At 50.5% G+C, this 14,879-nt stretch overlaps 1 protein-coding gene across 1 annotated transcript; it reads left to right on the top strand.

Annotated features, from left to right (window-relative positions):
- The first annotated feature begins 3,694 nt into the window (after positions 1-3,694).
- LOC119326191 (probable xyloglucan endotransglucosylase/hydrolase protein 30) lies at positions 3,695-6,161 on the top strand. Its single transcript, XM_037599890.1, has 4 exons — positions 3,695-4,052; positions 4,154-4,254; positions 5,128-5,336; positions 5,423-6,161. Exons 1-4 carry the CDS (start codon positions 3,854-3,856, stop codon positions 5,964-5,966), a joined length of 1,053 nt encoding a protein of 350 aa, XP_037455787.1. The 5' UTR covers positions 3,695-3,853; the 3' UTR covers positions 5,967-6,161.
- The last annotated feature ends 8,718 nt before the right edge of the window (positions 6,162-14,879 follow it).

Raw genomic sequence — 14,879 nt, forward strand, 5'->3', positions numbered from 1 at the left:
GGGGGGGTGTGCTTTGTGCACCGACATGCGTGCCAGGGGCGGACAAGCGCGCGCGTCCCGCCCGTCCGCACGTTGTCCGTTTCATCCCAAAATCGGCGCAAATTTGGGCCAGAGATGGGTCAAAAACAGACACAAAACAGACAAAAATCCGTTTGTTTTCGCACGCTGGGCCTTTTGATTCGTCCGTTTTACCTTAAATGGACGCGCGCAGATAGGATGGAATCGCGTGGTGAAGTTGGCCTGACGGACGGCCATGTTTGCTAGAACGGAACCAAAGTATCAAACCATGCATGGTGCGCGTTCGTCGCTATGCAGGGCTCTGCCATTCTGGCAGCTGTCATTGGTCAGACATCCATTACTGGTCGTGCGCACGAGAGGCTGCAGGCTACAACGAAAAACCGCACCCATACAAAGGCAAACCTCTCCGTAATCCATGCCACGCCCGTGAACGGAACCAGCACAACAGCAGGACACGACCTCGACGATTTCACCCATTTTCACGGGGCAAAAGGAGGCGGGAGCGCGCGCGGCGCCGCAAGCGGCTGCCCGATCGATGCGCACCCGACGAATCGGCCAGCGGGAGCGACCGGAGAGGCGGGGGGTCCGGACGCGGGAGCGCGAGACCCCGCGCGGGCGACACTGTACATGTCTGGCTGGCGAGTCTGCGTGCGTGCGTATGCGCCTTCGTTTGGAGACGGCGCACATGAAAAAGAGGACCTCTGTCTGTCCGGGACGAGTCACTAGTCATGTCGTGTGCTGCTCCTCCGCGGCCATTTTTTATTGGGCCTCCGGCGGCGTTGGATACTCTGCATTTTTGAATGCTCCAAGATTTATTGGTGATTTTATTGGTGATTGATTGGCTGCCCTGGGCTGAGCCATGTCGTCCAAGTCTATCCCGCTGACCACATGACCAGTCCATGCATGCATACGGCTGTTGGCAGCTGTGAGCGGATCAGACCGGCCCCGGGTCTATACATTTCGCAACGGTTGCACCGGGAACTTGTGATTTCGGCCACTTAAATGTGCACAGTTTAAAAGGTTTGCCCGTCATGACGGAGCAGCGGCGTGCTACAGGACGCAACCGAACAAACCGGTCAGAAAGGAGAGAGCGTCGTGGTTGTTGCACAGCTGGTGCCTCGTTGGACATGCAGCGCGGCAGGTGGATGACAGCACGCCGACCAGTCCTACTCGGAGGTCGGAGCGGAGGCATCGGTCAAATCCGGACGACGCAGTCGTTGGCTCGACCGCTCCCTTCACGCCACCTCCACTGCCCGTACGTAGCAACTCCCGCGAGAAAATCTCATCAATAATGGCGGCGATCCGCCATTAATCCCAACAGTAACACGCCATATTCTGCAAGGAGCGAGCACCGATTTTCTTCCGATCGCGAGCTAATCTACGCAAGCACGTCACATGACCGTACATAATCTCCCGGTTCCAAACGTTTGTCCTGCGTACCCTCGCGAATAATCATCATATTTCAACTGCTGCGCCGGTCCATTGCTCGGGCAGCAGCAGCACTGACACTGTGCGTGCATAATGGCGTGATCGCGCTGCATGAGGCGAGGCAGGACAGGGCAAGGCGGACACGCCAATTAGGGCCATGCCAAGCCCCCATCCATCACCACCAGCAAAGCTTAGCTGGTGTTAGGCCAACTCCACCGCATGACCCCAAACGGACGTCCGGATTGACCGGATTTTGTCTTTTTGGGGCGTCGATGGGTACGTCCGTGTCCGGCTGTGTCCATTGGATCGTGCGTGCGCCCACCGCGCGGCCGCACCCCAAATCACGTCCGTGTTTAGAAAAACAATAAAAAAAGAAAACATAAAAAAATGACTAAAAAAATAAATAAACGCAGTTTAATAAAAGATAAAACTTAGTTAGGGGGTCCATGGCCACAAAACGGCCCAGTTTCGTCACATTAATAATTAAACATAAAAAAGAAAAAAAACGGCCGCCGGTGCCCGTCGTTGCCGTCGCCGTGGTGCTCTTCACTGGCCGCCGGTGTCGTCGTCGTCGCTGACGAGGTTGATGTAGGCCGGCGGCGTCCACAGGTGGGCCGGCGGTGCATGCGGTGCCTGGTAGACGGGGGCGGGCTGGACGGCGGGAGGTGCCTGCAACACCTCCTCCCGTGGCGCCCCCTCCCGCTCCGGTGACTGCGGCGGAGTGGCGCGCCAGTCCACGCCCAGGCTGGCGGCCATCTCCGGAGCAGTGCAGGACCAGGCTCACCCCGCGCCCACCAGCTGCTGTAAGGCGGCCGCCGGCTCCTCCTCCATGGCGTCCTCCCTCCTCTCCTCCGCCAAGGCCGCCATCTGCAGCTCCGGGAAGGCTACGTCGCCGGTGGCAGACAGTGCCATGGCCTCCTTCAAGCTATCCCATTGCCGCTCGTCGTGCGTGCGCATGGAGTCCTCCATGACACGCTGCACGAGACAGGCTTCCTCCTCCGCCGTCATGCGAGGAGGTGGTGGCGGCGATGGAGACGGCGACGGCGTGGGCGTGAGGCCGCGCACCACCCTACGTCCGCGCTCCTGGGGAGTAGCCGTGGCCCCGTCGACGTGCTCTGGGCGTGGTCGCCGTGGCCCCGTCGACGTGCCGGCGAAATAGGACGCCCGCCGCGCGTCGTGCTCATCGCGGAACCAGGTGTCCCACAATGGCGAGTCGGGGGCGTACCTGGGGTCGTAGTAGAGGTCGTCCGGGAGGAGGCGGCGGCGGCGCTCGATCTCCTGGCGGCGCGCACGGCCGGTCACCGGGACCGGCGGGATCGGCACGCGGTCGGCCGACAAATGCCAGTTGTTGGGGAGGTGGGCGTCGCTCCAGGGGATCGGCGTCCTCGTCTCCCAATAACGGCGGCACACCTCCGCGCGGATGTAGTGCCGGTCGCGCTCGCCGGCGGACGCGGGGGCGATGGAGAACGCGGGCGGCGAGGGGGCCCGGCGTGGTGGCGATGGCGAGGCCGGCTCCTCCTTCTTCACCGAGCCGCGGCGACGCCCCGACGAGGAGCCAGCCTCGCGGTCGTGCTTGCCTTTGCGGCCATAGTTCCAGAGCCCCATGGCTGCGGGGCGGCCGCCCGACGAGTTCTTGGCTAGGGTTTGGGGCCTGGGGCTGTCGGGTTTCGAGGAGGCCGTGGGGCGGTGTGGGGCAGTGTGGACGACGACCGGTCCACGCTTCCCACTTAAAGAAGGACGACGACCCTTCCATGTGTGGATGACAGGTGGGGCCGCCCGCCCGTGCGCATTTATGTGGGCGGGATGCCGGTAGGTGGCCGCCTGCCACGCGGCCCCGACGCGGACGAGGGCGCGTCCGTTTGGTGTCCGCCGCGACCCAAACCCGGCGCAAGTTTGCGCTCGAAATGGGTCGGCCCGGACACAACGGACAGGATGGGTCCGGGCCGTCGCGCGCTGGGCCGCCTCCTTGTCCGTTTTACCCCAAACGGACCGGAGCGGACAGGATATAGTCGCGCGATGGAGTTGGCCTTACCCACCACCATCCCTTTTCCTGTTCACTCTTTCTCTCTCCCTCGCTCTCTACTCTTTTTTGCCTAAGCATATAGGGCCACGGCAGTGGGTCCGTTTTTCCCGCCTCGAGACGACGGCCCTACGCGTCACGGAACGGGCCAGCTCAGCGTGCGCGGTGCGACCCAGAAAGTGGCCGCTCAAATCGCATAGCGCGCGGCGTAGGAGGTAGGATGGGTGGCCTCTCCCCGCCCGTTTCCTTCTGAGAGTGGTACCGCGTATATAACCGGCGGGCGGAAGGTCATTAGGCAGAACCCGGGGAGCGCGTGAGGTTTTGGTTCTTGAATCTCGAGAGGCGGAAGAGAAAGAGAGAGCACCAGCCAGCACAGACTGCGCAGTAATGGTGATGAAGGCGAGGTTCTTGGCGGCGTCGCTCGCGGTGGCGGCGACGTGCGTATGTCTGGCGGCGGCGGCGGCCTCCGCCTTCGACGTGCCGACCATGGCCTTCGAGGAAGGGTTCTCGCCGCTGTTCGGGGACGGCAACCTCGTCCGCGCGCGGGATGACAGGGCCGCCCGCCTCCTGCTCGATCGCCGCTCCGGTAATCCATCGGTCACTTGCTTTTGCTTGCCTGAAACCCTTACTTTGTTTCGCTCTGTTCTTCCTGTTCTCATGGCGCGGCGCTCGTTTGATCACATGCAGGTTCGGGATTCATCTCCTCGGATTACTACCTGCACGGCTTCTTCGGCGCGTCCATCAAGCTGCCCAGAGACTACACGGCCGGCGTCGTCGTCGCCTTCTACGTGAGTGTTTCAACCCCGCTCCGATTATCTCGCGAACGTTTCCTGCCCAAATTAATTAAGCAACGGTTTTACTAGCTACTACCTCCGTCTCGGTGAATAAGTCATTCGCGTAGTTTTAGGTCGATGATTTAACTATCTAAATATGTATTATACGTGACAAAAAATATATATTTAAAAACTATATTCGTGTAGAAATCTAGTGATATACTTTTCATGACAAATAACACATATTTAATTCCTTAAATCGATGATCTAGAACTACGCGAATGACTTATTCACTTAGATGGAAGTAGTAATTATCATCCGTTAATGTTAATCCATGGCGTTGTTTCCAACCGTTGGGTCTTTGCTTCGTCAATCGTCACATGGCGTGTCAGCTATAGTACTAGCTGAGATTTACTACCTGCCACTGCTCATCTTAAAGAGGAAAAACCATGGCAAGTTGCACACGCATGCTGTGGTGGCGCAGAGTAGGCAGGCAGGCAACAGGGCGTGCCACATGGGCTTGTTCGTTTCTGGACCTTCCACGGCCACAAAAGGCTGCGCCGCCTGCTCGCCCGGAATAAATGTTGCCATCCATCCCTGTCACGCGCTCTCACCGTCCGCATTCATCAGCCTCACCTAATAATAAACAAAAACAATGCAAAGTTATTACTAACACGTCAGAGTATACGAGGGAGAACGAGTCAAATAGTAACAGTGAGTAATGCCGTGGTAGATGGAGGGAATAACGTATTAAGTACGTACATATTTGGTATAGATTGCAACGAACACACGTGACAGTTCTAAAGATAGTACTGCTGCTAGTATTGTCCTCCTGTGTGTGTATAACAAACTTACTAATGGTGGTATTTTGTTTTTGTGGCGTTGCAGCTGTCGAACGGGGACGTGTACGAGAAGACGCACGACGAGCTGGACTTCGAGTTCCTGGGCAGCCGGTGGGGCGGGCAGTGGCGGGTGCAGACCAACGTCTACGGCAACGGCAGCACCAGCCGCGGCCGGGAGGAGCGCTACCTCCTCCCCTTCGACCCCACCCTCGAGGCCCACCGCTACTCCATCCTCTGGGCCCCCACCCACATCATGTACGCATCATCACTCTACCACTGCCACTGCCACTGCACGTAGTAGAATATAAAGTGACTGACGATGTGCGCGCGCGTACGTGCAGATTCTACGTGGACGACACGCCGATCCGCGAGGTGGTCCGGCACCCCGGCATGGGCGGGGACTTCCCGGCCAAGCCCATGGCGGTGTACGCCACCATCTGGGACGGCTCAGCCTGGGCCACGGAGGGCGGCAAGTACAAGGTGAACTACAAGTACGCGCCCTTCGCCTCCGATTTCTCCGACCTGTCCCTCCGAGGATGCCGCGTCGCCGACCCGGCGGCGCTGCGCCTCAGGAGCGACGCCGCCGGCGGGTACGACCTCCTGGGCCTCATGACGGCCGACTACGCGGTCATGACCCCGCAGAAGCGCGCCGCCATGCGCGCGTTCCGGGCGCGCCAGATGACCTACACCGTGTGCTACGACGCGGCGCGGTACGCGGCCGGCCCGTTCCCGGAGTGCGACAACTCGGACGAGGAGAGGGGCACGTTCTGGGCGTGGGGCGAGTCCAAGACCGTGGTCATGAAGACGCGCGGCCGCGGGCGCCGCGGCCGGGGGAGCAGGGCCGGCGCCGGAGCAAGGGGACGCGCCGGCGCGGCAAGCTGCTGAGCTCTTACTTGACAGGACACTAATGGCTATGGATTTGATTGATTTTTGGGCGGCGTTATATGATTTGGGTGTCTCTGTATAGGTTGGTTGTAGGGATTAGTAGTTCATTGTTTCTTACTACTAGGAGTATTACTATTCTTTGATTCGTTGGATGGCAGCTAATAATATGATCAGATTATTACTAATGTTTACTTTCGGCTTCTTTTTCCTCCAAAAGCACCATTTTCAGGAAGATTTTGTTCCAGTGCTCGACAAAATAACAACTTCACAATACCCTATAGCCTATACTACAGCTTAATCAAATCATCTCGCCCCTATACCTATGGAAGGTACCCGACATTTCAAAGCATGTCGAGCAATATTAATCACGGGATTTCGAGGCCTGTGTAGCCGGTGCTTGGACGATCACGGACAGCACGGTGACAACCCGGAGATGTTTGGTGTTTTGCGCTAGCTTTATTCGCCCGTTCAATTCTTGCAGAGCAGTGTGTCCCGCTCCTAACTGGCCATAATGGGATAATATAAGTAGTATCATGCACTTGGGCTCACAAACATGCTTATGTGACAGACACTTAAAAAAATGGTTAGGCTAGCTATAGAGGGAGTATCATGTACTTAGGACTCGCAAACATGCTTATGTGGCAGGCAATTAAAGAAGAAAGAGAGAGTCATAGTAATATAGGTAGATACCATATAATAATAAATGTTATGCTATTATGTGTCATGCATGGCAATAAATAAGACCAACTATGATACTACTACTTTATGATACTATGCACTATGGATATAGTATCATACACTAGTATCATATACATGATACTAGTGTATGTTACTCCCCACTATGACCAGCCTCATAGTAACATAGATAGATACCGTAACATAATAAATGTGAATCTTTGTAGAGATTCCACTATAAATGAGACTACTCATGATACTAATCTACTCCCTCCATTCCTAAATGTAAGTTTTTGTAGAGATTTCACTATAAACTGCATACATATGTACATAGATGCATTTTAAGTTTAGATTCATTCATTATGCTCCTTATGTAGTCCATCTAGTGCAATCTCTACAAAGACTTATATTTAGGAACGGAGGGAGTATGATACTATGCATTATAAAGGTAGTAACTTAGACTAGTAACATACTAATCTAAGTTACTCCCCACTATGACCAGCCTTACTACTAGCAAGTAGGGGTTGGATTGTCCTCTACCTCCTGTATATGAGACATTCATCACTGCAAGGGCTCCTTTGAATCAAACGAGCCCAGTATCCGAGAGCTTTTTTTTACATTGATCCTTTGATTCATAGAACTAAATCCCATAGAAATGGTTTTTTATAAAATCTTTTATACTCCTACATTTCATAGGAAATCTAACGTCGACTTCAACCTCTTTTCATAATTCCTTTATTTTTCAGTGACATCAAACACTTCTTACTAACCTTATAAGATTCAAATGGGCAATGTCATTCCAACCCTTTACGTTTTCTATTCCTGCGTTTTTTAAGTCCCGCGAATCAAAGATGCCCTAAAAGTGAAGGACCGGACGTTCTCTCGCTTGAACACTTTGTTCGCGCTAAGAGGACTGACCTGACAAACCTTCCATAGGAATAGGAATCGCTCAACTTGCCCGAATGCTTGGTTCGTGTTGGGAGGACCGACCTGACTAACCTCCCATAAAACTAGGAGTAGGGCGTGCTGGTGCCCCAAGCATACTTCTCGATGAACCACCCAAGTTAAGGATCTAAAATGGGTCACAAACAGGCTCAAATTAAGCAGTATCAACCCTTCAAGCTGGGATTTACAGCTGAAAAATAGCTAAACAACATAAAAAAAAATTCCCCTCCACCTAGATGCTTGTAAAAAAGTGGCAACACAAGTTAACTTTAAATGTCAGGGGAACACATCTTAAGTTTACATGGCGAAAATAATTTGAAATTACCGTGTCAACAAAATATTTAGTTTCCATAGCAAAAATGTGTTTAAATTGCATGCTATACGATTACTATTATTTAAAATAAGTTGCCATGGCAAATAAAATTGCCATGGTTTAACTAGTAAAATTGACATGATCTAATTAATAAAAAGTGACATACTACCTACAATAAAACTATCATGATCTAATTAATAAATTGTCTTGTTCTAGATAATAAAAATGCCATGCTATCTAGAATAAAACAACCATGGTCTAATTAATAGTGTTGCCATGGTCTAGAAAATAAAAGTGCCATGCTACCTACATAAAACTAACATGATCTAATTAATAAAATTGTCACGGTGTAAATAACAAATTGCCATGTTGCCTATAACAAAATTACACAAGAAAGTTTTTAGGAAGTTTGTTCTCTAAAAAACATGGCAGCTTTTTGGAATTTTGTAATAGGAACATGGAAATCTAGGGATTTTGTTCTTTGCAAAGATGACAATCTTAGGAATTCGCCATGGGCACATATATTTAAAAATCTAGAAAGTGAGGATTTGTTTACCTACAATTGCCATGTGAAAAAAATAAAAACTTTTATCTTAAAAGAAATGGCATGTTCATAATCAAATCTACCATGTATATAGTATGAATTTTGCCCTGATATATGAATAAAAATATAATTTGCCATGTTATGTTAAATAAACTTGCCATGGGGACATGTTAAATTTTGCATGTTACTTAAGAAAAAAAATGGCAGTTTATATTTGAAGAATCCATTGACGCACGACAAAATTTGAGATTGTGTTCTAAAAAAAGCATGGAAAATTGTTTCAAAAATTATAATCTTTAGTTGGAAAATTGTAGAAAAGTTTGACCTAATCATGTGGCAATTTACAAAAAATCATTGTAACTTCGATAAAAAATGCCCTAGTGACCATTTGTACTTATTTTTTTTCTAAAATTGTATGTACCTAGTACAATTTTTTTCATATGTTTGGCACATGACCACCACAAATTATTATTCCCAAAGTTTGCCATCTATTTTTTTTGAAAAAAACTTGTTGGCCAGAAGACAAAGCATGTTATCTTGCACAACAAAGGGCAAAATCAAACATTAAGATTTCATAGTATTGAATTTGCCATGTCAAGTATTTGATTTCAACTTAATTACACGAAAATGCATCATAAAGGACAATTACTGTTAGTTTACACGTATCAAACAGACAATAGCTAATGATGGCAAATTTTCGTACCATTGTACAAGAAACGCACAATTTTACTTTGTGACGTTGAAAAGGGACATGAAGCATAGCGGGGCATCCGACGAACTTGGGTGCATGGAGTTTAGTATGGGGCTCGAGATTTTAAATTAAGTATCATGTTTCATACACCCTAAACCTTAAACTAATAACACAAAGTAATCATGCTTGATGATTACGTAGGTAGCAAATAGTTTACTCGCTCAAATAAATACCAAACATTAGCTGAAAAATAGAAAAAAATAGTAGAAAGAATAAATCAGAAAAGATAAAAGGAAAATAAAACACCCCCACTGTTGGTCTCAGCTATAAGCCCATAGTGCAAGCCCCAACCCGTCCCCTCTCATTCTTTTCCTCTATACACCAGGGGATGGCGTGGCGGCCATCCACCCCGCCATGGCCGCCGAAGACGCTACTGTCGGCCATCCTGCGGTCTGAGGGGTTGGATAAGAGCAAGCCTTCGTTGCTCTCTCTCTCTCTCTCTCTCGCCGAAAGCCTAGGCCCTCAGTTTTCCCCTCCCTTGCGTCATTTTTGTCTCCTGCGCACATAGCTGAACCACCACTACCAAGCTCGTCGTCGATCCCGTGGCCACCGGCCACCACCATCACACCACCATATCCAGGAGCAACACCATCGCCACCTTCATCGCCTACGTCCACGGATTGGAGCCGGCTCATCAATGATCGAGCGCATCGACCTCTTCTTCCTCATTAGTGACCACTGCTTCTCGACGTCGATCCGCGCTGCTCCGACCACCCCGGCCTCGATGTCTGCTCCCCCAGCTCCGCGGTGAGTGTCTCCACCGATTCCCCCACTTTCCCCCTTGTTTAGTCGCCGTTTGCGCCGCTCACCACTTCCCTATGGGGTCGCGCTCACCGAGCCGACCGCACCTCGCCTGGCTGTGCGCCACCCGTGCCCTGTCTCGCCGAGGCCAATCCCTGGCCGCGTCCCCGACTATGCCGGTCGTGTACGCCTACTACCGCGCCCCTGCTCGCCTCCACCAGCCGCGCGCGCCGCCTCTCTTCCTGACGCTGCTGCAGTCGCCCGCCGCCCCGCTGACCATGCTCCGCCCGCACCCCGCAGTCGCTGACGACACCCTTGGCCGCAGCCTTGCTGCCCCGCTGCGCCTCACGCCGCTACCGGGCCTTGCCGGCCCCTCGCCCTACCACCTCCCAGCGCCTCACCGCCGTTCTTGCCGTCCGCCGTGGCCTCTGGCACCGGCGCTAAGACGCCGCCCTAATTGACATGTAGGACACTAACCATCCCTACTAAGCCCACTGATCGTAGGTCTCACCGCCTAGTTAATCTATTTTAACTGAATTAGTTTAAACATCAATGTATGACGTGTGGGCCCCCACTAAGTAGACTAATGTAAATTAAGTCTGTTAAATAAACAGCCACTTATGGGGGGCCCACCTAACAGTTTGACCAGTCAGCGGTCCCGTTGACTGCTGACTGGACCTATTGACTGTGTAGTTGATCCAGTCAACTGGCCCCACAAGTCACTGACTGTGGCTCACTCGGTCTGGGTATAAACAGAAATTGTGCTATTCAATTGAATAATTAATAATAATACCCGAATTTGTTTTAAACTTAAAAAATTAATAGAAAAATAAACCGTAGCTGAGATGAAAATGTTTTCTACATGAAAGTTGCTTATAAAAACGAGACGAACCCGGATACGCTACCCACATACCTGTCATATGCCTCTAACTACGTGAACATGGAACATTCCCCCTCCGGTTCTGTCTGACACGGGTCCGGAACCGAGAAAACATTCCCGGATGTTTCCCCCTTCGCTGGTATCGTGTAGCCCTGCGTATCGTCATGTCATATTTAGTAATGCATCTGTGTGCTTTATATTTACTGTTTCTTCCCCCTCTTCTCTCCGGTAGACCCCGAGACCGGTGTTGCCCCTGTGATCGACTACGTCAACGACGACACTTCTTCCTTTTCAACAAAGCGTCCAGGCAGCAAACCCCCCTTGTTCATTATGATATCGCCCATTTCTTTCCCTCTCTTGCTTGCATTAGAACTGCTACTGCTTTTGTATGATCCTACTCTGATGCATAGCCTGTTTTTGTTACCTGCTTTCATACCTTACTTGCTTATTCTAAACTGCCTAGTATAGGTTGGTTAGAGATCCATCAGTGACCCCACCTTGTCTAGTTACCCCCGCTTTGTGTTCGATGACTCGATCAACGTGATCGACGTCCAGGCCCCGACACCGCACATCCCCTCCTTAGTTGTACGACTCTGCAGAGTTACTATCGAGTGCCGAGGGTGATACCTCGTCAGCACTTATGATGTTAGCCCTGTAGTGTAACTATTGGAACATGGTCATCGAGGGTGATTCCTCCTTCACCGCTCCTGATAACGACTCTGTCATGCAACTCCTCAAATGTGGACCATCGAGGGTGATTCCTCCAAGTCCACCTTGATGGTTACATCGACTGGCAATCCATTGAGGGTGATTCCTCAGGTTTCCCCTTGCTGTTTTGGACACACGGTTACTTTCACTTACCACAGAACCATGATGACATCGGGTCGGCCTCGAGGGGTACCCGCGAGTGATGTGAAGTCGTGTTGATCTAGAGGATACCCGCAAGTTTTCCACGCAGCACGGTCGGGCATTCTTAGCCCTTGCCGAAAGTCCGTGAGAAGGGGCGACGGGATCACATATCATGGATCATTCATCATTACTGCACTACCAAGACACTAACGGTTTGAATATTTGATCTGTGTAGGCCTCTAGCCTTTTTCGCACTAACCAGCACGCAGGAATAAGTATGGGCACTCTGCGTTGTATGATTCTTCCGAAAGCCGACTGACGTTAGCGACTGAGCGGCGCATGCCGGGTTGGACTGGAACACCTTCTCTTGTATAAGGGGGGCTAGGTCTGCTCACCGGCCGCGTTCGCAATGCGCATGATTGCAAAGGATGATTGGCCCATGACCCCTTCGCATTTAGGATGTAGACCAGCGTGCTGGCCTCTCTATTGAGCCTAGGTAAGGCTACGACATGTTGATCGGCCGAGGCCGGTCATGACCTGATGGTGTGTCTGGTCGGAGTTGATCGAGCATGTTGGATAAGTTGGTGCACCCCTATAGGGAAGACTGATCTATTCGAATAGCCGGGTCCACGGTAATGGACACTCGGAGTTGTATCCCGATCGATACAACTAGAACTGGATACTGAATGCTGAGGCATGTAATGGATATGTGGCTCCGAGATTGCTTTCCCACAGGGATCGGGGAAGGATCTCTGGGCGTTATTTCTACAACATGTTTTTAAATATAAACTGCTATTCTATGCTCTTTTGATTGCTGCAAGATGCTTGGAGCTGCTTGAAGATGCTAGTCTTTGATAGGCTAGGCTTTCCCCTTCTCTTCTGGCATTATGCAGTTTAGTCTGCAGATACTACCCATATCATTGATACCGATGCATATGTAGTGTAGATCCTTGCTTGCGAGTACTTTGGATGAGTACTCATGGTTGCTTTGCTCCCCTTTTTCCACCTCTTTACATTCTTCTCGGATGCTGCAACCAGATGGTGGAGCCCAGGAGCCAGATGCCACCTTCGACAATGACTACTACTACTACACCGAGGGTGCCTACTACTACGTGGTGGCCACCAATGACCAGGAGTATTTAGGAGGCTCCCAGGCAGGAGGCCTTGCCTTTTTGACCGATGTTGCTTTTGTGCTAGCCTTCTTAAGGCAAACTTATTTAACTTGTGTTTGTACTCAAATAATGTTGCTTCCGCTGACTCGTTTGTTTTCGAGCTTATGTGTTCGAGCCCTCGAGGCCCCTGGCTTGTAATATAAATCTTGTATTATTTTAATTTGTGTCTAGAGTTGTGTTTTGATATCTTCCCGTGAGTCCCTGATCTTGATCGTACAAATTTGTGTGTATGATTAGTGTACGATTGAATCGGGGGCGTCATAAGTGAGCCTCTACTAGACTAGCTCGTTGATCAAAAGATGGTTAAGGTTTCCTAACCATAGACATGCGTTGTCATTTGATAACAGGATTACATCATTAGGAGAATGATGTGATGGACAAGACCCAACCGTTAGCATAGCATATGATCATTTAGTTTATTGCTACTACTTTCTTAATGTCAAATACATGTTTCTTCGACCATGAGATCATGCAACTCCCAAACTCTGGAGGAATGCCTTGTGTGCCATCAAACGTCACAATGTAACTGGATGATCATAAAGGTGCTCTACAGGTATCTCTAAAGATGTATGTTGAGTTGGCATCGATCGAGACTGGGATTTGTCACTCCGTATGATGGAGAGGTATCTCCGGGCCCTCTCGGTAATACATCATCATAAGAAGCTTGCAAGCAAAGTGACTAGGAGTTAGTTACAGGATGATGTATTACGGAACGAGTAGAGAGACTTGCCGATAACGAGATTGAACTAGGTATGGAGATACCAACTACCGAATCTCGGGCAAGTAACATACCGACGGACAAAGGGAGCTGCGTATGTTGTCATAAAGGTTCGACAGATAAAGATCTTCGTAGAATATGTAGGAACCAATATGGGCATCTAGGTCCCGCTATTGGTTATTGACCAGAGAAGCATCTCGGTCGTGTTTACATCATTATCGAACTTGTATGGTCTGCACGCTTAATGTTCATTGACAATTTAGTTTTATATGAGTTATGTATGTTGGTGACCGAATGTTGTTCGGAGTCCCGGATGAGATCACTGACATGATGAGGAGCTCCGGAATAGTCCGAAGGTAAAGATTAATACATGGGATAACAATGTTTAGTCTCCGGAAGGGTTCCAGAATTCACCAGAAAGGGTTTCTGATGTTTCCTGAAATGTTCGGGTACGAGAACACTTTATTTGGGCCAAGGGATAAAGCCCATGAGGCTTTTGGAAGGTGCAAAAGGAAGTTTTGCGGAGGCCAGGGGCCAGACGCCAGGGACCCTGGCTTCTGGGGCCAGATGCCAAGGACCCTGGCGTCTGGTCCTGGAGTTCGAGTAGGACTCTTGCCTTGCGGGAAAAACCTACTTTGAGGAGGCCTTTTGTCAAAGTTTCAACCCCAGGGCTCAACATATAAATAGAGGGGCAGGGCTAGCATGTGGAACACATCAAGATACACTAAGCCGTGTGCCGGCAACCCCGACCCTCTAGTTTATCCTCTGTTATAGTTCCTGTTTAGCTTGGTGAAGCCCTGCGGAGATTGTTCTTCACCACCACCCACTACAAAAAAAGACACATCCATGACATTTTGGGCCAAACGAATTTTTTTTTCTGTCATACTTATGACCCTTCTATGACGATAATTGTGACAAAACCCGGTATCATCATAGATGTGGTGGGCTCGTACTTCTATAACAAAAAATCATGACAGAAAATGGGCTTTTCGTCCTGGGCGAGCTGAAGACGTAGCTGGATGAAATTCTTTGGGCCGTCCATGACGGAAAAAACTATGATAGAAGCGAGGGCGAGGAAAATATCAGGGTGTTCCCGGTTACGGTGGGTGGTCGGAGCCGAGCGATGCACGTTTCTCTCGTACACATACGTGTGTGGGTGCGGGGCGTTGGGCTGTAATTGAACCCGAGCAAGGCGTTCACCTATACTGAACCCGAGCGATTGCACTGTAGGCTACGCGTTACTGAACCTGAGCGACCGATCGATGGCTGTTAACTGAACCCGATCGAGTGATTCCTTCGCTACTACTGCTAACTAAAGCCGATCG

Source organism: Triticum dicoccoides, chromosome 6B (genome assembly GCF_002162155.2).
Source record: "Triticum dicoccoides isolate Atlit2015 ecotype Zavitan chromosome 6B, WEW_v2.0, whole genome shotgun sequence".
Taxonomy (NCBI): Eukaryota; Viridiplantae; Streptophyta; class Magnoliopsida; order Poales; family Poaceae; genus Triticum; species Triticum dicoccoides.